Source organism: Callionymus lyra, chromosome 12, assembly GCF_982586985.1.
Source record: "Callionymus lyra chromosome 12, fCalLyr1.hap1.1, whole genome shotgun sequence".
NCBI classification, from domain to species: domain Eukaryota; kingdom Metazoa; phylum Chordata; class Actinopteri; order Syngnathiformes; family Callionymidae; genus Callionymus; species Callionymus lyra.
This window is the reverse complement of record NC_141829.1, coordinates 19,902,463-19,929,502: the sequence shown is the minus strand read 5'-3', so window position 1 is coordinate 19,929,502 and position 27,040 is coordinate 19,902,463. Positions and strand designations below refer to the sequence as shown.

At 38.1% G+C, this 27,040-nt stretch overlaps 2 protein-coding genes across 2 annotated transcripts in view; both read left to right on the top strand.

Annotated features, from left to right (window-relative positions):
• Positions 1–1,774: 1,774 nt before the first annotated feature.
• LOC148068586 (E3 ubiquitin-protein ligase TRIM16-like) lies at positions 1,775–4,264 on the top strand. Its single transcript, XM_087803415.1, has one exon. It carries the CDS (start codon positions 1,806–1,808, stop codon positions 3,108–3,110), a length of 1,305 nt encoding a protein of 434 aa, XP_087659541.1. The 5' UTR covers positions 1,775–1,805; the 3' UTR covers positions 3,111–4,264.
• Positions 4,265–5,168: 904 nt separating this feature from the next.
• clybl (citrate lyase beta like) overlaps positions 5,169–27,040 on the top strand; it is a 63,451-nt gene continuing 41,579 nt past the window's right edge. The window contains exon 1 of the mRNA XM_087803416.1: positions 5,169–5,226. Within this exon, the coding sequence (XP_087659542.1) occupies positions 5,183–5,226 (44 nt within the window). The 5' untranslated portion in view covers positions 5,169–5,182. The remainder of the gene's footprint in view (positions 5,227–27,040) is intronic.

Here is a 27,040-nt window from a genome sequence, read left to right as displayed (position 1 = left end):
ACTTGTGTCAGCTGCTGTCCACGGCTCAGAGGTTTCCTAGGGAGGAAGAGAATGGCATCTCACTGGGACCCCAAGAAAGTTGTCAAATTTCTATCAAAACTGGATTACTGTATGACATTTGTGTGAGAGGGGCGAAGCAAGGTCTTTGACCTGCAGTTCATATGTGGTGTTAGATTTTGTGTGTGTGTGTGTGCTTGTGTTTTTTCTGTTAGTAGTGGGCTAAAGTTCAGATTCAAATACTTTAAACTAAATCAGCGGTACAACTATTTTTTCATTTCAGAGTTCCACAATATTGCAGAATGTCATAAATTTGTTTGGCAATTTGAAAACAATTTCAGCAAATACAAAAACCTCTATACTACAACCTTTTTAAACTAAATATGCTTACATTTGCATCATATATAGCCTTGTAACCCATAACATTACTGTCACTCTTTATTCTCTCTTACTTCCAGTGTTCACAGATCCTTCTCTGCAGTAAGGTAATCATTCTCTGATTCCTCCACTGGTCTTTCATCCCCCTCTCCCTTGTGATGCTACAACTAGAAGTATATCAACCCATTTATAAATGTGCTGGTCATCACACCAACATATCATCCCTTCAAACAACATACTTATAAAGGTATCACCACTATAACAACATATATAATTACAAAGTTGCTATTTATTCAAATAAATAGTTTTACCAGCATTTTGAGAACATAAAATGTAAAAAACAAAAAGAAAATAAGAAAAATAAATTGGAAACTTTGTTTTCCTATAACCTGAAAATACGTAGACGGTCTTTGAAGTTGACACGTTTCTATTTGTTCAGGTTTTTCCTTGAATTTCTCGAACTCCTGTGTTGTTCTCAGTATTATCTTGATCTTTAAAGTATGTACTTTTTTGAGTATTGTTTTGATTGTTTAAGTACTTTGTGACCCTGGTCTCGAAAAGCGCTATATAAATAAATATTACTTACTTACTTACTTACGTTGGTGAAACAAAATACTAATGGTGACAATGAGGAACAAAGTGCAAACAACCCTGCAAGTGTCAAGATTATTAAGTGATCAAAAAAAAGTCCAGAACTAAATAATAATAACACTTAGAATAAACAAGTCAAATAAAAGCATTCTTAGAGTCTTCCCTGCTTTAGAATTAATAAGGTTTTGAAAATAAATGTAAGTAAAAGTAGCACACTCAGTATAATCATATATTAGAACAACAAAAATTATGTTGACAAATCCAATAAACTAGTCTGAATCTGATTCACAAAAGAAGGACCTAAACAGAGATCTGGATGACTTTTGTTCATCATCACAGTTTGAGTGATTTGTTGCGATCCCTGAAGTTGGATCATCATTTGATCTGTGGTCAACACGGTTTAAAGGTTAGTTAGTAAACTGTTTAACAGTGTTACGACTAAACTTAACTTGTTAAATGTATTTTTGTTTTCATCATTTATCGCCCTGAAGTTTGTGGATTTTTTTTAATGCATGTGTGCTCTGGTTAATGTGAAAGAAAGGAATGAAGGGACAGTGTTATATAAGTACAGTAATTACCTGTTAGTTAATCTGAACTTGTGTCTGTACTGAAAGAAAAAAATGTTGAAGTACTTGTTTTTTATTAAGTGTCGCATAAGTGTGTGTGCGTGTAAGACAAAGAATCAGGGTGAGCCCAGGTCATTGTCAAGAAACATCACGTGGTTTCAGGGAAGTTTGAATATATGTGAGACGTCAGGTTGGACCATATCGTGGCAGCGTCACGTGACTCAGAGTTTAAAAGTGTTCACCTGCGGCGGGAGGGTTTCAGTCAGCAGAGACATGGAGAAGACTAGAGTTGATCTGACGAGGGACTCGTTCTCTTGTTCCATCTGTCTGGATCTACTGCAGGATCCCGTCACTCTTGCCTGTGGACACAACTACTGCAAGATCTGTGTTGAGGTCCACTGGGACAGAGAAGAGAGGAACATCTACAAGTGTCCTCAGTGCAGACGGACCTTCAGTGAGAGACCTCTCCTGCAGAAGAACACAGTGTTAGCTGAGTTGGTGGAGGAGCTGAAGAAGACTGGACCAGCTGATGATGGCCTTGGCTATGCTGGACCTGAAGATGTGGTCTGTGACGTCTGCACTGGGAGAAAGCTGAAAGCCCTCAAGTCCTGTCTGCTGTGTCTGGTTTCCTACTGTGAGGAACATCTTCAGCCTCATCTTGGAACTACGGCCTACAGGAGACACAAGCTGGTCCACCCGTCCAACCATCTCCAGGAGATGATCTGCGCTGAACATGATGAGGAGAAAAAGATGTTCTGTCGTACTGATCAGCTTCTCATTTGTCACCTCTGTGTGGACCAACACAAAGATCATGACATTGTCTCGACTGCAGCGGAGAGGAAGGAGCGAGAGAAAAAGGTGGGTCAGAGTCGAGGGAAGATCCAGGACAGTATCCAAAAGAGAGAGCTAGAAGTGTTGCCGCTCCAAGAATCAGAGAAGAATATCACACTCTCTGCAGATAAAGCAGTGCAGGACATTCATGAGACCCGCGACCAGCTTATCCTGACCATCCATAGAAGAATGTCTGAGATGGAGCAGCAGATCAGATCTAAGCAGCAGACTGAAGCCGTCCGAGTCCGAGGACTTCAAGAGAAGCTTAAGCATGAGATCTCTGAGCTGAAGAGGAAAGATGCTGATCTGCAGAAGCTGTTACTTGCGGACAGTGACACCGTCTTCCTCCAGAACTTGCCCTCACTCCCAGAGGTCAGTAAAGACTTGCTCCCCGCCACCACCCTCGCCCAAACTTACCACCGCTTTGAGGAAGTAAAGGCAGCCATGGAAGCCTGCAGATGCCAAGTCCAGGACCTTCTGAGAGACACGTGCACCAACATCTCAATGATGTCTGATCCAGATCCCAAAACCAGAGAGCAGTTCGTCGGATACTCACAGGACATCACTTTGGATCCATTCTCCGCACACTCACAGTTGATGTTGTCTGAAGGAGACAGGAGGAAAGTGACGTACACGAAACCCGTTCTGTTTCCTCCCCATCATCCAGGAGGATTCTTTATAACTCCACCGCCATCTTCTCCCTTTCGCGGCACTTGGAGTGTACCTGAATCACCCTTCAGGTTTTAGTTTGTGTTGTAGACAAATGTACGTGCAGTTCTCAGACAGTTAAGAGCATTAATAAAGTGACAGTTTTCTGACACTGGAGGGAGCCAGAAACAATGTTTTCAATCGTACGTATTGCGTATTAACTTAACTAAGATTTAATTCTAAAAGATCCGTAGTGTGTTCTATTTTTTTTTTTTTTTTCTGTTTTTTCTTGTTTTGACGATAGATTTTAACCATCTTCTCTTTACTAAGTCGCCATTTTGAATTCATTGAACTCGTAATTAATCTGCAGATTAGATGAAAAAACGAAACATTAAAACATTCAAAATCCTGGTGAATAAACCATTGCGAGAGAAGCCTCAGGTCACATGCTTACTTGAAGTTACACCTCCATAAACTCAATTAAGACGAGTGAACTAGATATAGTATATCAATTAAATTTAAACCATAACCTTTCTTTAAGCAAATAAGTCATTTTACTGTTGTCAAATAACACAAATGCTTTCTTTTTTTTTACACTAAAGCATTAGCTGCTTCCTTTGTTCCACATTTTAATCCTTTTCATACTCATAGGTTTATAAAGAAGAGCAGAAGTTGGTCAAGAACACTGTGTTCAGTCCTCTCACTTGCTATATTTACACTTCACACCAGAAGCCTGATAGTACAGTAGGTCCAGTAGCACGTCTACTTTTAACACACCACAGCCCCAATGGCTGACATTTGGAGCGAAACCCCCGCTGTTTTAATCATGACAAATATTGCTTGTCATTTGTGCACCACTCGGACCTGGCTGATGGTAGTAGTAGTAATTCGCCACTGCTGTGAGGGGGGACTCCTGGGGTGACGTGTCTTGTGCTCACGTCTGTCTCCCCTTTTATCACCCGCTCTCTTTCTGTTACGAGCTACATCACGTCTCTGTCCCCGTCTGTCTGGCCGAGGCAGAAACTGCAGAACGTGTAGACGTATTATGAGATCTGACAGTGACGTAAAGATCACCTCATGTGGTGAATATTTCCTAATATTTTTTTTTTAATAGATTGATAAAAGAGTGATGTCTCATGTTTTCATATTATGAAAAGTCTAGTTTTGTTGATTGGTATTTAAAGATCATTCGTTTATTAGGAGTAAGTCATTCATTGTTAGAATCCAGTGCGATTTGGTGTCCTTATTATTTGTATGAGGTCTTGAAAACGTGAAGAAATGTTATACAAAAGGATTAAAACTGTTTATTAAAATGTTTGTTAATTACATAATTTCTGTTTTCATTATTTTTTATATAATATTCCTTAATCCTTAGTATATATACGTATATATATATACATACTAAATGAACTTTATATATACTGTATATATATATATATATATATATATATATAAACTGTTTATTGAACTACTAATCATTTGTTTTTGTAATGTTTTAATATGTGCTCTGTATCTTTTTACTTTTACTATTGTGAACTTGCTAATATCCACAATGGGACGAATAAAGGAATATCTTATCTCATGTTTTTTGTGATTTCTAATTAATTAAAGTTTCATTTCTGTCATAAAAATCATGATTCAGGACTTCTGCCATTTTAACCGTCACGTATTTCGGTGATCTCCGACAGCAGATGACATCCGTCAAACCCTCACAGGAGCCGAGGTAACATGCAGGCATGACACCCCACATAAAGTTGATAAGATACCATTAAGCTTCGGCTCAACCACCCAATGTCCATAATAGAAAAGTTAACTTGTCTATTAGATGCCAACTTAACTAAATAAAATAAATCACCAAATAAACAAACCTGTAATTTCTAATATTGAAGTAATTCTATAAGTACAACAGGAAACTTTGATTTACAAAATAAATAACAAAAGAAGTTCCCCCTTATAAGTTGTCAAAAACAAATGCGAATGTCTTCTATTGACTTACAATTTTAAACATTTTTTTCACCGGTTGAAGGTTGTATTGACTGCGCTGCTCCCATGTGTGAAGAGAAACTCCTCCCACTTGCCGGATCAGCCAATCAGATGACAGCCGCCACTGCCTCCGCGCACCTGAAGTAACCAATCGCGGCCCTCTTTATTGAAACGTCATCGAGGCAAACATGGCAGCTCACGTCACAGGAACAGCGAAGCGACTTTTACGACAGTAAGTGAGAGTTTATATGACGTTTCTGCGGTTATAGAGGCATGTTCTTCTTAAGTGACACTGGGCGATGTTCGGGGTTCATTCTGTGAACGTGTATTACCCTAAACAAGTCTTGTATTTCGAGTACCTTTGGACAAAATAGAGGTTGTTTGCAATGTTTACATGTGTTTCTTCTTCGCTGCTTAATAAACCGTAAGATAAAGTTGACACGAGTGAATGTCAGATAAATAATAATGTCAGTGTCTCTCAGTTTGACTCTATATTAACCAATATTAGACGCAATACGTCTTTATATACCACGTTGGTGGTATAAAGGTTTTTTAAAGGTTTTCTTTAAGTCTGTTATGTTTTATATGGATCTTAATAACCTTTTATAAGGTATGTGAGTACATTTTTTAAAGATGAATTGATTTTTATGAAACCAGTATCACCTAAAATGTATTTTAAAGACTATTCCATTGATATATGTATCATTTTCCTGTGATATATATTCATGAATTTATGGACTATTATAACTCCTAAAAATGCACTAATTCCAGGTCAACCTCCTCAATACTAAGTCAATGGGGGTCAATATTTTAGCTTTGACCTTTTTGTTGAACCTGACTTTCAAAATGACAAAACCTGCTCAATATTTACTCAATTTAATTTTAAAGTTTAATTGTGTAGTAATGATGTTAATCATTTGTAATCAATCAATTAACGTTTAAGTAGAAAAAAAAGTGGCTCTAAAAATATGCATAGAAAAAGGAAATTAATAACCCAGATTGAAAAAACACACCATACCTTGTTTAAATATTTATACTGTATATTTACAACTTATACTTGAGTGTGTGTGTATATATACAGTATATATATATTATATATACACACAAACACGTATGTTTTCTTCTTGTGGTATACACATAACTCAAATATAAATTGTTTAAATATAAAATAATGGAAACATAAAGCCCACTTACGGTGTACTTAATTGCTCTCACTGTCTCACAGATAAATATGTAATGTATAATTATAATGGGGGTTCCAAAGAATATTTTACTCATCTAAGATGTTTTGTGAGGGATTTTTGTCGAGTGGAAAAAATTGGAAAATGTTGTCGGAGATATGTGGCACCTTTACTTGATGAATCTGAAAGTTTCAATATTCTACATAAAGTATGATGTGCGTTCTACGTCATCAATATGAATAAATAATGATTATGTAAACAAGGCAAACACAGTGAACCTGTGAATATAGCGATCCAGCAGCTGTTTTAAACGCACCGATTGCCCACTGTCCAGGAAGAGGAAAATACACACATACCTACTTTTTTATTTAGTATTGTGTTTATGTTGTAACCTAGTCTTTGCTGCCTTCTTGGTCAGGGATGTCAATCTCAATGCGACCCACCTGGCTAAATAAATGATACAGGCTTAGTTCACCCAAGATTCACTCATTTTCTACTCACCCTAATGTTGACTGAGGGTTGGGATTGTTTTCAAAGTAATCTCTTCCTTTTTTAAAATTGTAGGCAAAAAGCTACATTAAAATGGACCGATTTTTTACTGGATGTGTTTTCTTTTTGATATTTCATGTGTTTTTGCTAAGAATCATTTGTAAGTTCTAAATGAATCCTTCTATTTTAAACACTCTTCATTAAAGGAAGTATTTCCCATAATTTGTCAATAGCATAGCATAGTTTGTCATTGAATATTGTCAAAATATTGTAGTTAGCAGTCCCCCAACATTTGAGGATAATGTAAAAAATATGCAACAAGAGATGAGGGTGAAAAAGTGAAAAATTAGACTGAACTTTGTTTACAAAAAAAATGTACTAAAACAAAACTAAGTTTCATAAAAAAAATGCATGGGATTGACACAGGCATGTAAGTAAGTCAGTGTGGTGTGTTCGTCAACACCAGGACATTCTGACAAATGAAATTCACAGAAAAACAATCGTAAACCAACTACATTTTGTATTTATTTTTAGCTAGAATCAAAACGACATATTCTACAGACTATAAGGTACAAATAATACTTTCACTTTCATAAAATATTTGATGGTAAATTGATACATTTCTTTGTGGATATATGCCTTGTAATGTACTGGGGGAAATTGCCTGGGTTCCCCCACTCTTGCCCAGAGTAGCTTGAATACAGTCGCATGCTCCACCTTCAGCGTTGTGTTCATGAAAAGTTTAAAATGTTAGTTCCAGAAGAACTATAACTATAATTAAGATGTTTGACAGTGAACTTGTCCTAAGTAAAGGTTACATGCTTCTAAATGGAGTTAACGCTGTTGGCAAAAATGAGTGTTGTGTCACCGATGGGTAGTGAGTCTGCTGGATTGTGTTGTCCATATGCCTGTTCATCATAAAGAGGGTGCACGAGGTTGATTGTGTGTCTCTCCAATTCTGCCCTGGTTCTCCCTCTGACCTTTTTTTTTTAATTTTTCTTTGAAACCACGTTTTATTTTTCATCATAGTTATTTCATGGTTTATACTTGAATAAAGTTAGGATAAATATGCATACTTTATTTACAATCCATTTAGAAAAAATAAACGGGGTTTGTTCATTGTGATGCAATTTAAATGTCTGACCTCTAGATGGCATTAGTCATTGCTTCCGCAGTTAAAGAAACAATGAAATCCTGCAAGATGCCTGCAATGACTGAGGATGAGAGGATACAGTCAAAATAGTCAGTCTGACAAATGTAAGCAGTTACGACTTCGTCAAGAGTCACATGGCCTTTAGTTTCTTCAATTCCAGAGTCAAGTACTCGACAATACTACAAATATATCCCTGTTCCTACAGTATCCTAAATATCGCATTGTTGCCCCTGTATCATGTTGCGTATCGTATCCCCAGATTAGGGGGGACCGGGTGATGGAAGGTTAAATGATTGGTAGCCCTGTGTGTGCATCTGCAGCAGAGAGAGACTTGAGAGTATGATCATCTACAAGACTCTTAAGTAGATCCACTTATTTTTGAAAGCTTTGTGAGTATATCCTTAATGGCAGATTTAATTTAAGATGGCCGAAGGTGGTCATGGAGCTTTAATTTTGACCTGGTTGTAAAGGGATATAGTGTCATCTCCACGTTAATTTCATAATTAAAGGCAAGGTGTAGTCTGTGAACGTGCGATGGAAGTGTTGTCTACACAGTTAACTCCTGCCTCTCAGGAACCTCGGGGAGGAATGTGTTGCGCCCGTTTTATAGACGGCCTCGAGCCTTCGCCCTGGCATTGGCGGCGGACTGCTCTTCGTCACAAACACCCTCATGTCAAAGATGCAACAGCATCCTGGAGGAAGCCTTGACTGCCGCTATGAAGTCGACAAGTGATGAAAGTAGCCTGGAGGTTGTCAATTAGGAGAACCAAGGCCTGGACCTTATAAGTTAATGGGCAGTTTCCCCTCTTGGGGCCTGCTCGGGATTTATAGCACAGCTTATAAAACCCCAAGTGTAATGCTCCCCTATAACGTTTTCAATTAAGAGTAGGGACATAAAGCGGCACAGATCCTTGGCAGTCATGCTACAATGTTTATAAAGTGGTATTTGGTAGGAATTGGGAGAGAAATTCTCGATTTCACTAGTTGTTTTAAAGCAGCAGCTACTGTGCGGAATTATATTCTGATGGTACTTCATGCTGGTTGGAAGCATTACAGACTTCCTGTTGTTTTCTTATTGCCAGTTCTTTTAAGTTAGTCATACGGACACTCAGCCTGAGGTTTTTTTTCACTGGGTGAGAAGACGGATCTAATGAAGTTCTCAGCATCTAGAGTTACAGCCATATTAGATAAATTAAAATGACAAATTTACTTTCTTATCATTTTAGCTGTCGTTTTTTTTTAATCTATTTAAAGTTTCATTCCCAATGATAAGGGTTACGGATGTTTTTAAAAAAATGTTTCTTGGCTATTCCAACTACCTGCTTGTGAAAATCCCTCATCTGGTGTTGCCCGCGGTTGAGTCAGCTTCAGCTTCCGGTAGAAAAATAAATGAGTGTTGAATAAACAGTGGCGTGTTGACACCTCATTTCCTCAATGATTGGAGTTGGAAGGAGAGCCTGAGATGTGTGTGTGTGTGTGTGTGTGTGTGTTTGGGGAATGGGGGGAAACAGGGATTTGTGTGTGGCCATAATCCTATCAAGTCAAAAAACAAACATCTTGGACCACTAAATAAAGTCTGGGAATGTAAATGTTGATATTTCGTGAAAATGTATATATATTTTTTTCCCCCCCAAGAAACTTTTGCGCCTACTTTTAACTTACTAAATTTGGGAAAAGGCTAAGCATGTAGGCTATCTTGGTTAGAAGACATACAAGCGGATGACAATTTTCCTTGATATCAATGTTTTAGGAAGTTTCGTTGCCATTTGTTCATCAGTTTTTGAGTTATTTTGCTAACCGAGAAAAACAATGTACATTTTAAAAACATTTTTAATGCATGTTCAAGTCTTTTTCTTTTAGAAACCTGTTTAGATTAAGATTATCAACGATAAAAAGAGCAGCCTCAATTGTAAAGTCATCACCTCTCTGCTTAAGTGTCACTGTTTAAGGCGAAGTGTCAATAAAAAGCTCCATCACCGGCTGTTGACCCAGTGAAGCTTTTGAAATTTGTTACAGAGCATTAAGTTAACACATGTTGCTGTGAGAAAATAAAGCTCCGTCGACTGGTGTGGAGACCAGCTGAGTAAACGCTGGTAAGGGACCCTAGAGCAGGAACCTTCTACTTGTCCCAGCGCCGAGTGGAGGTGGATCCATACGGGCAGCAGATGGATCTGCGACCGAGAGGAAAAAAAAACAACCAAAGCAAGTGTCTCTGCTCTGGCACGGGAGCCTTTGATCAACAGCACATCTTTGGCTTCGACGCAGGGCTTTCTTTAAGGTCCCCAGAGTGCACATCTGTATAAATACGACCCAGGAGGAATGTGGGAACAATGCTGCAAAAGAATTCTGCTCCACGAGTGAGGGGTTGCAGTTGGCCACAGAATGGTTTATATGGATAAGAGTTAGAGCGTGGTGGTCAGATTCGACAGAGAAGCTGGAGAAATAGTCCCTGTTTGTAATGACAACACGAGTGAGAAACTTGTGTTTTTACTACGAGCAGACGAGTGTGGAGAGGAGAAGAAGGTGTCAAAGAGCAATGACACATCATTGCCTTTCACAGGCTGGACTTTTTTTTCTTACGACATAAAGTTTAACCGATTACTAGACGTGAGGCTGTCGACTTCATTCATTGTATTTCATTATGGCGTTAAAGGGGGCTGGAGTCTATCCCAGCTAGTTGGGGCAAGAAGAACACCCTAGTCTAGGGGCCTCAAACTGAACTGGCCAGAGGTCAATTCTTGAGGAGATGGGTTCACAGGTTCCTCAACCATCTGATGTTGAACAAAAGTGGATTCCCTTGCTCTGCTTGAACTCGTAACAACTTTGACAAAAAATGGAGGGCAGCATAATATCATGCCACCCAGGGACGGACATCTATAATTCTTCAAGGGCCACATTAAATTCTGTGAATGTTGTTAGGGGCCGTCAAGCAAAATGAAAGATGAGAAAATCCCTAAAAAAAAAAAAGGACATTCGTCATTGTGCCGTGACATTTATTAAGCTGAATATGCTGCAAATTTATTCTTGTGTGTATATATATCTATATAGAGAGAGTTTTTTTCAAAACATTTCTTTAACTAACTTAAAAAAAAATGTTTTGAGGAATTAATATATACTCGAAAAATTACACACAAGCGAAATAAGTGTAAAAAAGGAAATTAATAATAAATACAAAATACATTTGTTAATGCATTAGAACCATTTATACATTATCAAACTTTGACATTATGAGGGCCACATAAATGCAGTCAAAGGGCCGCATTTTGCCCAGGTCTGCTCTATACCTTTCTTACCTTTCCTCTCTTACCATTCATTTATTTCACATATTTCGTTTGATTCCTTCACAGCAATGAATTCACGCTCTTCAAAATGTACAGTAAAGTGCCTTTGCTGGAAGTGTCAAATCTTCCAAAAAATGTGTGGATCCAGATGGTAAAGATCCAGATCGAAAAAAGGAGCATGAGATTTTTTTGTTCAATTCTGCCAAATCTTTCATTGGTCGTCATTTTCCCGATGTTGGGTTAGCAGTTTAGTTTGCATGGTGCAAAATCATTTACTGTAAGAGTGAGTAATCGTCACTAATGGCCTCCTAAAAAAGCGGTCTTGGCTGGTCTCGTATATTGCATGTAGAATTAATTGTGTAGCTAAGTTGTGTGTGGGCAGGATATTACTTCCAGATTTAGCCTCGGCTCCTTTGTCAGAAGCCTAAAGTGTTCTTATTTTACCACCAAGCAAACATTGGTTCACTTTTAGACATCCTGATCCAATAGGGCGGTACGTTTTGTGTCGCTCCGTATTGATCCGTCTCTCTTGAAAAATAAGGTTCTGTTTTACCCCGAGAGGTGTTTTGGTCTTCTCACGGTACTGACGTTGGCTCATTGCCATGGTGACGATCAACTAATTCCAGGGCGATGAGGTGTAATTTACCCAGCATTTCCTGTCTGATGCACAACAGCCTAATTGCTTTTATAGAGTGTTTGTGAACCAGGCATGTGTTTGAGCCCGTCTGCCAAAACATGTTAAACGTGTGCACCGATAGGTTGGACTTCATCCATTAGTGGTCCAAAAAGGCTTCAGTTCATTGTCTGACCTCTCGGTGTCAGTGTTGACAGTGTGCTTTTCTTTTTCAAGACAAGGAGCTTGATGTTTGTTCTTTCACCTCATGAATTGCTCTCATTAAATCTTGTAACTAAGTGTTTTTGTGATAGCTTGACAGGGATATCAATAGCCAGAGTTGTTATGCAACTTGTTTCATTATTATCCCCAGTGAATGTATTATTCAGCTACACTCCAGTTGTTGCAAAGGCCGACATCTGTCCGTCAGAAAAATAACTCTGATCTGATTGTATTTTGATTAGGCTTGTGCGGGTTTACGTGTTCGTGCTCAAAACCTGTGTTCATTTTCTTAAAAATGTGGATTTGTATATACTCATTTCAGTGCATCATTCAGACAGTTGCAGGAGAGCAGGCCGAAACTCCAAAACCGAAGTAGTGTTGATGAGGAAGTAGTATCAACTACGGCTGTAGTTTGGAGGTTCTCCAGCTTCAAATTTTCTGATGCTAATGTTGCTAATATTTCCAAGTTTTTCCAACACAACCATTTTGCTTCACCACCCCAAAAAAACGATAAGTTTGTATGAAACTCTGATCTTTGCGCCCCCAACTTCTCACAACTATTCAGGACGTGTTTTGTAAAAGTTACTGCTGAATAATTTATGACGGAATAATAAATTGGACATGATTGATACGGTCTTTGAAAAGTAATTGAATTTATTGGACCTCACCTGTTGTGCTATATTAAGCATTTTTTTTGGTAGTTTACACACAAGTTAAATTATGTTGAATGGTATAAATATGATCAATACATATTTTGACTATTCTAATTCTTATTAATTCTGCCATCTGGCAAAACATGATTTTAGAATAGATTTAAAATGGGATATTTGAAGAAAATCAGTATTTATATGAAAAACTAAATGTCAAATAATATATATTTTTTAAGCTAACATACTGTGCATTCCTAATTTAAATTACATTCTTCATGAAATGGAACAAATGATACAATTCCTGACTTACTGTCTATTATTTTCCACTTGTATGGGTTCTAACTGCTGCTGCTCATGCATCTTCTGAGCCGAGCTAGCGAAGAACATTTTTATTACAATAATTAAATCATGCAGAGAAGCAGATGAAGTGCACGGACGCTCCTCCCCAGATGCGACACTAATAGACTCAGGGACTCATTCATTCTTCGTGCTATTTTAATGTATAATTCTGAATTTGGGGGCAGGCGCAGAGTGTATCCTTTTTACTCTGTATCCTTTTCCTTTGTGCAATTTAATTTGGATCTATGTTCTTTATACTTGAACTTGTTCTGTTTTTAAGAAACTTGCTGTGAACTGAAGCCTAATTCCCTTAGGAGATCTCCATAGGGATTAATAAAGTCTATCTAAATTTATCTAGATTTTAAGGTATATTTTATCCATTATTGCTTATTCAATTCCCAAAGATGTAGAGATATAAGATAAAACATGATTTAAAATGGTGAATGTTTGTGTGTAGGTGTTCCAACGTACAGTACAAATATGACTTAATCCCATCTCTGGCACAAGTTGCTGACCTGCAGCGTCCTGTTGCACTCTATTACAACCAGACGTCCGTGGTACCACACACATTCAAACAGCTGGACCGTCTCCCAATCCTCAAGATATTTGCACAAAGGCTCGTCTCTTTAAGCTTCTCCCCATCAGTGTCCGCTAATGATGCGTGCTGCACAGGTTCTGAACGGAGCCCGACCGGCCCTTTCGCTGTCACTTGTTTTCTCCGTCTCTTCTTCTCTTTTCATCCCTCTCCCTTTTCTTTTCACATGGTGTTTGTTTGGCTGCTGGGATTTGTTTGTTTATTGTTTCCAGATGGCAGACGTCGACTTCATTTGTGTGGCTTTCAAGTTCCCAGAGAGCTTTTTACTGCCTTTGGCTCAAGCGCTTATCCTGTTTCCTCTGGCCTGGCTTTATGACGGGCCTTTATACGTAGCAACTGGAAACAACTGTCACCTTCAGAATATGTACCATTTTCATTTTGTTTATGGTTTGCAAAATATACGGGTGGCTTTAGTGTTTATTTTCATTTCATTTGCACGTCTTTTAAGTCGTTAAATACCAATACAAAGGTAAATATCGGATACGAGAATGGCTTTATTGTTATGACTGGGCAACATGCTGTTCTGAGTTAGTGCGGTATTTACCTGCACCAAGGAAGTTATCATAGTGTCTGAGATTATCTGATTCTGTTGAAATATTTGGAAAATTTAAATAATTGGACGAAGAACATATCGTAACAATTTGTTTTAGGTCTGGTTTGAAGATGTTTTTTTTATAAATTCAAAGCAAGGATTCTTTAGAAACTAATTCCTTGTCCTGGTGAAATAATAGAGACTAGTCATCTGCTGGCTGTCTGGGTGCTTGTTTGCGCTTTATTTCTTAAATCTTGATGGGGGTAGAAAGTGCAAAAACATTTTTTTTGTCAGCGAAGTGTGTCCACTTGAGGCTGACTACAGAAAGGACAGAAAGTGACATACAACCCGAGACCAAAAGACTTTACGGCATAAAACAAACAAACATTTACAGCCCACATGAACACTAATATCAGTATTGCCACAGACTAGTATATCCCAGCACAGATTTGCACATTTGCACTAGGGCTGGGTGGTATGACAAGGTTTTCATATTGAGATCTTATCATAAACCTTTAACCCATTATTTGTACTTGATTAAGCAAAAAATTGAGGGTAGTTTATGATGTCAACCTATGAATAGACAATGGTGACCATAAAGTTTTCTGATTCTAAATCTGATATAAGGAGGTGTAGATAAACTTACTGAAGTGGAAACCTTTTTTTGGGTGAAGTGGAGTTCAAAAAAACATTTTATTTCTCTTGTGTTAGTAGGGGAGTTAAAAATGTATATATTTTTTTCTGCCGTTAGACAGGACAGTCAACACGCACGGATGTGACTGATGTTGGTAATGTTTAGAAAGAGTGCCTTTGGTCAAAACACTTTCTCCGCTATCTCATACCTGGAATTCAATACCAAACTCAATACGTGAACTCCTGACCCTGACTTTCTTTCACCAAACATCTTGAAGCTTGGCTATTGGAATAACAACACTGTTGCCACAACCCTGCCTAAACCTGTGTATCTGTTTGTACATTTTGCTACTTTTCTCTTTTAAATAATTGTCTTGCTTGTCAACATTCTTTCTTACTATTCCCATTTTGCGTGCCAAAGGGACTAAAGATGGAAATTAGCCGTCATCACTAATCTTGCATAATTACATGTTTAAGTAAGTAACCAAGTAAATCATTATTATTTGTAGGGCGCCTTTCAACGGGCTGTTGCTCCTTAGCTTTTGAATGATCTTCGGCTCTCTCTGTGTTTGTCTACTGACTCCTTCAAGAAGCATCTCAAGACCTATTTATTTGTGCAGGCTTTTTCTTGATTATCTTTGGGCTGCAATGTTTGTGCTGCTACTGTGTTGTCTTGGCCTTTGAAAGTATGTATTTCTAACTGTGTATTGGTTGGTTGTTGAAGCACCTGGTGACCCTGGTCCATTTATAAGTATTGTCCCTGTTTTAAATAAATAAACTCAATCATTCTAACACAAATATCACATCAGACTATAAATATTTAGACGATCCAATCTGATCCCTAACAGATCAACTGTAGCTAAAGAGTCTTTTGGAAGTTTGACCGCTGTGATCGGTGACTAAAAGTGATGGTTTGATGAAGCCTCATGAAGCAGTGTCATTATTTTCAGAGTCCCCTAGATGGCGGTGTCTGCACTATTTTCCTTCATCAACTGTTCTTATAACATCATTTTTGAACTGATGGCGCCACCTACTGACCTCTAAACAACAAGACACTGTTTCATGAAGCTTCATCAGCCCATCACTAGTGACTAAAGGGCATGGAGTAGACGAAGACTCTGCTGGTTTAGGAGCGAATATACAATATTAAACTAACTCAACCCCGGTCCTTTGCCTCTAAAGAACATGGAACATATACAGGTGAAGGTAAAATGGTTAACATGAAGCGGGGGGGAATTAAACGCACAAAAGATGAGTAATCTCACAGTCCAAAATATCACCTGACGAGAACATCGTTTGCATTATAAAGTAAATTTCCTGACGATTGTTTACATATTTTTCACATTATTAGCCTATATTCTTATGGTGTAGGTTTTGCTTAGCTACGACAAAACCGGAGCTACTGAAATTATGATTAATGCCAAACATGTACATTGTCCGCTGTTCACGTTGAACACACATTTGTTCTGTCTAGCTATGTCGGACAACTGATTTTAAGTACATTGGCCTATAAACTGTGGTCCAGTAAGAGCTGGGTGACGTCAAATATATTATTTTCCATAAGGTATCGAGACTATGCCTGAGTCGGGCTGGTCATATCGTTTCCAGTACCTTTTTTCAGGGTTTTTGACCCATATTTCCAGAGAGATACTAAAGTCTCAATCACTCACACACACACATTTTTAGCAAAACAGACTTTGTCCAATGTGTGAAAGCCTCCTTATAGGCTATGTTACTTTAAGCTTGCGTCAGTGGGTACGACCAACATCCACAGCAGGTGCTAAATGGTGATGAGCATGTAAAGCAGGGTATGCATTTGACAAACTCGCCACAATCTAAATTTAAAGTTTAAATTTTACATAACGACTTGAAACAAATTGATTTTCATTGCAGTTTGGATGTCATCAGGGTATGTCCTGTAGGAAGATGTTGCAACAAAGTAAAATTAACTACTTAAGACCAAAATACTTTCGCTTTAGGACTTGTGCACCATTGTGTCCCAAGTAAAGCAAAACTAACTTACACCTATCATATTCAACAACTCTTCTGGATAGGGATTTTCAGAGAGTAAGTTTCTCATGTTGATACTGTTGTTGTGATGCTGTTTTAAGAGTCACCACGTCAACTTTGTTTTAGGAACACAACTTCAGTAGGTTTTTCACAAGTCCTCGCTGAGTCCTGTCTGGGCATCATTAAGCGCCGTGACATCACTTATTTACAGGAAGCCAGGAGGGCGACTCACCCAGTAAATGCAGAGGGGGCGGGGAGGGACTACCAGCGCACGTCTTTACTCATCGGATGCGGTTTTTAAGACGGAGCGCTAATCAAAGCTCTCGGCTATATAAAACCCACCCCGACTTCTTAAGGGAGACCTTTTGCTCCTGGCCTTTGCTGAATGAGTGATTACCACGGCATTCCGACCTGCCTAATCCCATTTTTAGCAACGATTTAACACAGCAGCCAAGACTCAGCCTTTACCCGAGACAAAAAGTACAAAGCTCATTGTTTAGATCCTCACAATGCCCTGGCAGGACCTCTCTCAGGTAGCGACTTCATTTGATTTTAAGTAGCCGATTGTGCCGTGGCCACTAGCCTGGTTATCAAAGTGATGATGTTAGTGGAAAAGATTTAAATTGAACTAAAGGCAACTGAATATTTTGCTGTATGGTTAAGAAAAAGATTTTCGGTGATGTTCAGGACATTGTTGTTTTGGATTCAAAGCGTTAAATATCACGCTCACCTGATGGTGACCTTGTAAAGGGAATCTTCGCTGAAGTCTGACAGGACCTGACTTCAGAACTAGTGTTCAAGTAATCACTGGTTGTTTTGTGTTTAACCCGGGGACTGAGCGCCTGGCTGGGCGGCTAATCTCTTCAGGGTTCGAGCTCTAGCGCCGGGTTGAGGGAAAGGACAGCCTTGCATGACCCATATCCTTGTGCCAGAATAGCTACAGCACTCTGGCGCTACACCCTCGCCGTCCTCTCTCCGAGTTTACTACGAACGGCGCTTTGCCAGAGTGTTTACTACAGAACTGTCTGGCACAACAAGATAATGCCTGTGCTAATGCCCTGTAAAGAGAGCCACTTGCTCCGAGGAGGGGCTCTCTTTCATCATCTTTATTTGCGAACACAACCACCCACAACATCGTTTGAATTTTCCAATGTCTTTCTGTTGCCTCCAAAGATGTTGCAACTTCTTTTTTTAACCTTTTCTAATAAGTCTTTTGTCCCCAACTGCCATTTTGCACCAGCAAACTTCCCATTCAATCCCTCTTGCAGTTCCCCAGCGTTGTTGTTTCACCTTTGCAACAAATCATTTTCTTTTTTTCCAAGCCCCTCGCAATTGGACCTTTTTAAAATAGTCCTGGATCTAGAACCCCTTAAAACAGTGGACATCTCTCCCCTTTCCCATTATTAACATTTGAGGAAAACAACTTAAGTGATTTATAACTTGATCAGGCTATAGATAAACTTCTCGGGATCAAGATATATTTGCATGATTCTATCTTCTTACTTTTCATCTGGCTGGAACAGTAAAGCCATGTTTGCGCGGCGTTGGTGGCACCTGGTCAAACAGACAATATTCGCTAAATATTTTCCGTGGGTGTTTATTTATTATAAAGACTGTTTCTCCTAATCACAGTCTTACGGTTTTGTTTGCAGCCACCTATCTGTTTACCATTGGTTCTGTGTAGCCAGCAGCCCGCGACCAACGTTTATTAAATCAATAGCTTAAAGCTGTGCCTCGCTGTGTCGCTAAACACAAGAACACATACATGCATAGACACACAAACACAAACAGCATGCAAAGTTAGCTCATCTTTTTTGATGTACCCGATTGACAAAGGGACTCCCTCCTATCAAAGGATAACAAATAAACTCCATTGAAAAGACTAGTTGGTGTTTTTATCTTTTGCAGTAACAAGAAAAAGTCTGTATTAAATTTGGTAGTTTTGATCTCACTTTTTAATGCACTGAAGCGGGAACTACAAACATCTGCCAATTCAATCAGATATGTACGGAATATCTAAGAAGAGGTTAAATGGATTCTGCCCTTCTATAGCAAATTTGACCATGAAAACCGGACCGTGGACTTCGATATAGTCCAGTCCGCAAAAACAAATTGTCATGCCTTTTAGACCCATCTTCAATGATGCGGCACTTCCTTGGGCTATTGTCTTCAGTCTAGGGGGGCACAGCTGTCAGGCTGGTTGCTATCTATGCTTCCCCTCCCAAAAAACTCAGGCCACGCGCCGCTGCACCCCAAACACTAAATAGGAGCATTAGACACACCTTGTTAGAGGCTGCTGGTGTTGGCGCTGTGGGCGTAAGGGGGGGCATATCTCATCTCCTATTGCATACCATGCTGCAGAAGTTGTCCCCCTACTCCGTAACCCTCGGATAGACAACAAATGTATTCTTTTGTGATCCATCCCATTGATCGCCCGTCGGACTCCCGTCCATCGGGCTGCACATCGTACCCCTATCGGCCGAAGAAACACCCACCGGACCCCCTCAGCTGACGCAGGTTTTCATAATGCACCACTAGCACGGGCACCTCAGCAGGGTATATCCAAACACCGAAAATGAATTCACCGCTAAATGCTGCTATATGCAGTCCGAAAAGAGAAGGCCGAAATCAAACACGGATTTGCACGAGTGAAAAGGCGGGCGGCATTAGGGGAAGAGAGAGCCTTAAGGCAGGCAGGGATGGGAAGACAGCGGTCATTAATGTGCAAAGTAGCACACGGACGTATCGGTCATTTTAAGAAGAGGGGGGAAGAAGAGCCCTTCCTCATCGGGGAGAATATCAATAGGCATTGACTCGAATAAAAACGGATGTAAAATATTCACTGCTTAAAAATCGAGTTAATGAAAAAGAAGAATAAATCAGCATAATGCGATCAAATTGTAAACATAGCCAAGATCTCACAGGACTGGCGCATCGACCATTTTTGGAGAAAGTTTTAGGTGTGTCGATCCTTATTGAAAAAGGAAAAAAAAAAAAAAAAAGGTCAGCACTGTTCCTTGAAAACTTGAAAATAAATAAATATATACTTCTATATGCTGATATTTTAAATATACATTTAAAGCTCTAAGTTGCTGGGGCTCTGATGTCCTTTGTCAGCCCTTTATGAACTTTAACATGAGATTAGGGGCATGACTTTGTCTCAGAGCAATGCAAATTGAAATGGCCCCCAACGGTTTGGAATGCACCCAGCTGGCCTTTAAAAGGTGATAATTGGAAAATACAGAATGAAGCCTGAGTCGAAATTGGGACCTTGTAGGCTGAGGTTAGATGGACAAGAGAACAACGGAGATGTAGAATGGACGTTGGAAGTTGCAAAATAATGTGTCTTTTTTTTTTGTGGAATTAAAAAGAAGTATTTTCAGGTCTAGACCAGTCTATACAATCTTTTCCCTTGTCATTTTCCAAAATATTTTCCCCTAAAATCATTTTGTATCGGTTAATCACTGAAAAATGATATCTTACTGATTCCAGGCCTGTTTATGGCATTGTAATGTTAATGCAGACAGAATATTGCGTGCTGTACACTCTTCAATTTTAAGAAAATTATTAATATGGGTTTTTGATTTGCTTTCTGATGAGCTGACTTTTTATTGTATTTTTAATATAAACTCTTCAGTTTAAAACAGACATTTAACCAGCAAATACAAAATCATGCAAAGGTAATTTTGGAGGCAGCATCGTGGTCTAAAATGATTCTTTCTTAACCCTTTAACATCCTGTTACAGAAGAAAACATCAATTTGATTTATTATTTTCAAACATTAATATACAAATGCATACAAGTTCACAATAAAGACATAATCAAAAAGGACACAGAATAAAATAAGGGTGAAATAACAATTCCATTAATAAATTGAGGTCCAAGTATATATTATAAGAAAAATAGTTGTAATAAACAACTTTTGTCACAGCAGTAAGTAACAGTAATCGGCTGTCATACGATTTTTGTCCAAAAGAACTACAGTACATCTTCCTCAGGTATTTCCATCATGGGAGAAATGTCATTATATGCAAGAAATGTATACTGTACATACTTAATATTCTGTTATTGTTACCTTTTAGACTCAAGAACATGGTTTCAATTACCTACAAAAACTGTTTGATTACTTTATATTAAGTTAATTTTCCTTTTTTATATTTAATTTGTCAACACATTTGTTATGTCAATTCAACACAAAGGAACCATGGTCATGGTGTTTTAACAACATTGTATCTTGTTGTAGTCAAAGTAAACGATTTTAGCAAAGTTTTTATTCTGTAAACCACTTTCATTCATTGATTTTATTCATCACAGACAACTTTTACATGACATGGTCTCATCAATTTAAGGAAAACACTGACATGTATAGAATTTAAGCCTAGACCAAACTTCAATTAGAACTGAAGAGAATCTGATGTGCAGAATTATTATTTTTTTGACTTCCTAAATCTGTATCATTTTCAGATCCTAGTATTTTTTACAGTGTATATATGTTCTATGTAATTGTACACTTTGCATCATGCACAATTTTCGTTTTGTATCCAGTAAGTCATGAATATAGAATCTGATAATTTCCCATTACACATAAACAACTTATAGCTGTAGTTAAACAATTTGGCGGATCAAATTTATAAAAACCATATCTATAATTGATGTTACAGAATGCTAACTTTGTCATGTAATTAAATAATGTGTGTGTCTTCTGAACATTGTGTGTCACATACATGTTGTAACTTATCAATACTATAATTTTTAAATTGTTATTACTAATCTGATGCTTCAGCTAAATATCTTCTGCATTGTGAATGTATGTTGTCCTTTATCAGTATTAACAAATTTACTAATAACTTTCCTTAATCCGGTCCTTAATACTTCTTTGAGATGTATTCTTGTAGTTTTAGTGTTAAATGCATATATTTTAAAGGTTAACACTGGTTGTCATTTAAGTTGGACGGTTCCACAACTTTACTACTTTTACTCAAGTGTTCATTTGCCTCGTAGTAGTTTTTGTCGAACACATCAGTTCATTTGTGTGTGCTGTGTGTTCTACCTTATATAACAAGATTACTCTTAAACCCTTCTCTGTATGAACAGAGGTTATTTACTCTGTGATTTTGTTGTTACTGGACATTTTGGTAAAGGGGAAGTTTGAAAAAATAAAATCTTCTCTGATGTTCTAACCTGACACAGCATTCCTTGTCAGGAAGGAAGTGGAGTGGGAAGGTCTGGAGGCCTTTGGAGAAGCTTTTCCCTTTACAAGGCTGCATTCAAAGCATTTCTGTACTCCTTACCCTGTGTTAGTCCAACTTTGTGTGAGCCTTTGCGTCCGGTCTCCATTACTGTTTACTTTTTTAGAGCGGTCCTAACAGTGAGATGCTCCTTTGAACATCGGGCTTTACTGTGAACAAGTACGTAAAAACAAAACCAGATGCTAAAAGCGAGTCTTCAAAGTGGAGCTATGCTAGGTGCTCATTTTTACGTTTTCCTGTCAACGCGTATCAATGTTGACTTTAAAATAGTTTCTTTCTTCATCGGGACGGGTTTAAAAAACACCGTCATTAGGCTCTGTTCCAGTGAAAACAAGAGCGTCGATGGTCCACCGTCATGTCCTGCACGTGTCTGATAATAAGCAAACACCCAATATGAACTGTGACCAACAAATCTCAACAAACCATGGAATTTTCCCCTCATATCTGATACAAACGAAAGACTGGCTTCCCTCGATTTTCGATGCAACCAAAGGCATATCTACTATGCTAGCAACATGGGTTAAGTAGGACATTTTTGGCTACCAATGAGACAATGTTTAAGCAATTGTGCACTGACATGTAGTCTCATTTTAAGCAATATAAATGTAATACTAGTGGTGTGACGAAATCTTGTGCCATGAGATATCGCAATATTATATTGTGACAGTACTACTTGTAGGATTCTATGGTTAAAAAATATTGAGGCTACTTGGTGGATCTTAAGGCTAAAAAATGTCAATTGTTTTGCCCACCATGTTTGAAGATCTGTGTCTCTTAACACATTATAGGTGATGTTTTCACAGCTTACCCAGGAAGTTTCCCGATACTTAAAGTATAAATAATTGAACAATGCACAACATTGTGTTTTTGTCTTACTCTGTATCTGTACTTTTCAGGTACATAGGCTTGGCTACACATGAAGGTACCTTTTGGGTCCATCTCACACTTGTAGAATGTAGTATAGTAATAAATAGTAAAGGATAGTAGTAGTAGTGTAGTAAATAAAGTTGTATCTGATTTAACTATTACTAATATGAGGTTGAGTTTTAATAAAGGGCACGAAGACTGAAAGTTACTGAGCAAATATCTCTTCTGGAAAGTAAATCACTCGCTAATTTGAAGTAATATCAGTATAAACAAACGCATTTTCATCCATATTTGGTGTCTGACATTCCAAAAATATTTATAGCAATGCGTTTGTTTCCAGGGTCCTCCCTGTAAGGAAGGAAGGGGGCGTCGGTTATTGCCGACTAACACCCACACCACACCCTCAATGGACACATGAGCCAAGTTGAGGTCGTGCTCTTTGTTCCTTTCACTTTGTACTTGTCAGCAAATGGGTGAAAAAATAAGCAAAACCGATATTGTCAAAGTTATAATTTACTGACCATTGTATTTGTTTTGTTTTTAAAGAACTTGTCATCCATGTTTGAACTTCAGATGTCACACATTAACCTTTATCTAAAGGTCAATCTCTTTCCCCTTAAATACATGTTGTGCACAGTTATTAGACAATTATATGTATCATCATCTCGTCCATATGTTCCATAGAATAGAATGCTTATTGGATTTAGATTTATATATATATATATTTATTGTAGCCTAAGCAGACACAAAGTCAATATCAAGGTGTGTATAAATATTTTTGCAGCTTTTTCTCCTCGGACAAAATGGGCCAAATGTTAAATATTGGAATACTTTTTGCAGTCACTAAACCAAAAACGACAAGAGACTTTCTATCGTTTTCAGACAAATAAATATACTGTATCTGGCAATGGCGTAACAGAGAAGTTACAGACACTGGGGGGAGCCAGAAACGATCTTCATAAAATTACGTATTGCAACTTTAACTTAATTGTTTCACTTAAAAATTCAGCTACTATTTCGACCTACTGGCTATTGGTTTTTGGCTGAATACCCACGGATGTTTATGTTAATGATCTGATGTACTATCTGATGTTTAGATCAAGACTATAATTATAATAGCTCAATTTAATGTACCCTTATTTATTGTATATTCCCTGAGATCCCAGCTACTTGGTACAATAGGCACTGGACTCTCACAGTACACTTTTATTTAGTTTAGAAGGAAAGGTTGATCCCAGAATTCCTTAGAGCAACCTTTTTGTTCCAGGGCCTCAGCACTAACTATTACATAACTATGATAATCACAAAAAAGGATATCATGTTATTTAGGACGTTGCAGTAATTAATATTACGGATAATGGCTGAAGGATTTCAAGTCAATTCATAGAATTGCTCAAATAACATTTGTTGCCACGTATTATTATTCACAATGTATAGAGAGACGCCTCTAAATCCTGAAGAAAAACTAGTTTTTGCAATGACTAGATTAACTAACCAAATACTACATGACAGTTAATGATTCTAATGGTTATTCCATCTACAACTTCCACAGAAAAATAGCGAATATTATTCTGAATAGTCCATTTTTGCAGGCTATTTGCAATTAGGACACTTTTTGATCGTAAATAATCTATTTCCGTTCATTTAGCCTGAAGAAAAGGCTTGGATGTGTAAAGACGGGTCTCAATAAACGTGTATTTTATTGGCTTTTAGATGAGAAAACGGATCTGTACGGTTGTTTCGTTGAACAGAAAAGGCTCCGATAAGTATTAGATTATCCAAACGATGTATTTGTAATTAAAAAAAATAACCCACTATTGAGAAATTTGCAGTCATTTCACCATAAACTCTTTTTTTTTTTTACTCAGCCTTTCAGCTTTCAAAAGGGGGTTGTGGAGGGGGGCAGGAGGTGGACTCCATTGGTGGGATTGTGCCCTATGTAATTCCTTCATGGTTTGGGCCGTCAGATTTTCAAGAAACTTCCTGGTGTGTCAGGATCAATCAGGCCTAAGCCAGAATTAATTAAAGGCCGGGGCCGGGCAGAAGTCGAGGGCAAAAGGCATTCCTGTTGGTCGGGAGAATGAAGCGTCTGTCATTACAACACTGTAGGACGCATCGGTCTTTATGACTTAAAATTCCTTTAAAGGTCTCTAAGGCCAGTGGTGGCGCAAAATTGATTGTCTCTTTCTTTTGTCTGGCACATATTAAGTAGCCTTGGGGGGTGGAGGGATAGACGCATTCCAGCGAAGGTTGTAATGTGCCAAAAAAAAAAAGTGGTATTATATTGTTTTGAATCGTTTATCTTAGTCAATATCAACTAAATCAAGTAAAATGTTGACTGGGTTTATAGTTTAAACCGGGGATTATATACTTTACATTACCTAATGTATATTAAATAAGACTTGATCTGTGCAGTTATTATCATATTTATCTCCTAAACTGAAGACGGTTGGAGGTTGTAGAACCACAATCGGCCACTTGAGGGCACAGGCAAGTTACAAGGCAGAGATAAGTAAATGTTTACAATGGGGAGTTTTTTTTGTGTGTGTGTGAGGGGGTGGGGCGGGTTTGCAGAAGACGATGCAGAAGAATGGATCACATCTTGTTCCCTCATCATACAGATCATAAAAACTCAAATGCATCTTGTGATTACTCCGGCTCTTCTTGTAGTCGTCCAACAGAGACGTCTCACATTCAAGTCTCTGGACTACCAAGTAAATCCACTGTAAAAACTAAATCCTACACATTATACTCCAGTTTAAACTCACCAGAATATAATATACTTTATTAAGTTTGATTTCCCGTTTTAAAACGGAACCACTGTTCGTTTTCAAATTGTTTTGTTAAATGATAATGATTTTAGATATTACGCTTGAACTTACTTTTGTACTATTATTAGCAGTTTTTGTTTGCTCTTGTTCCTCATGAAGGTTTTCTGCCACATGCAGAGGAAATCAACTATTTTCTTTTCTAGTTAAGTAGTCGTGACGCTATTAAACTGGGATTCCTTTCGCTTCATTTCCTATTTTTAGTCGACTATTTAAACCCCCACTATACTCATTAATACTTACTAAAAATCATTAGTTTTTTGTTACCTACCATTACTTTTTTTGGACTGTTTGTGGAATTGCAGTCCCTTTAGTCTGTCCAATATTCTACTTCTTCAAAGTTGTTCGCACACTTTATTTCACAGCCTCGTCAAAAGTAAACGACATCAATCTTGTCCGCCGCTCTTTCTCGTCCCCGTAGTCGGCCTTTTTAGCGTACGAACCGGCTCGTCGCGAAGAAGTCCGCTCCTCCTCCTCCTCCTCTATTCTCCATGTGAACTGTAATCCCGACAATGAAATCCGCCCCTCAGAGAGCAAGTGTCAGCCTCAGAATAGAACGCGCAGGCAGCTCCCCGCCTTTCTCCCTCTGGTTAACATGTTAGAGAGTGTTAATGTTGATGGAGGTGACAATTAACCATACAATGATCAGAGTGATGGCACTTGTACCACCGCCTCATCGCTGAAAAGGGTATTTATCTCAACACCAGTGGGACGGAGCAGATGGCAGCCAGACACTTCAGGAGAGTTCATCAAACTGTTTAAGACCCTTTTTTTTTCTTTTTTTTTAAACCTATACATAAGATATTTTCTCTTGGTTTTGCTTAACTTGTTACACACCCATCAGTTGCGTATGACAACAATTACACCTTTGTGATGATCCCGTAATTTGTTCAATAACAGTAATTACATTTAATTAATGAGGTTAGTGGGGTTTATTTTTTAAACAAAAATATTTTTCCTTGACTCTTGGAACCATTTTATGAAATTCAAATAAATAAGTGTAGCCTGTGTAAATTGATTGATGGGATGCTGTACTCAAATGAGTTTCATTTTATTGTCAGGTGACCCATCGTTGTGTGGCTGTGCAAACAAATAATATTTGTAAATTGCCTTTTTTTTCCCCCCTCAGATTTTAGTTTTTTCTTAGTTCTTCTCTAGCATCTATCAGGTTTAAATCCTTTTTTCATTTTCTTTCCATTATACTTTTGTATAATGTCTAAGATATTCTTTTTCTTTCTTCTTATTGAATACATCTTTGCCCCTGGCACTGGTTAATGTTACATTACAAGAGCTAATACTTCATCGTCATGATGGCATCGAAAGTTGAGGTCCCTTATAGATATTGCTTGTATATATTTTAACCCTTTTTTTTGGTCCTGAAGTTGCCCTCACCATTACCATTTG

Coding starts and splice junctions, on each gene's coding strand:
- LOC148068586 (XM_087803415.1), top strand. CDS start 1,806: ATGGAGAAGACTAGAGTTGATCTGACGAGGGACTCGTTCTCTTGTTCC.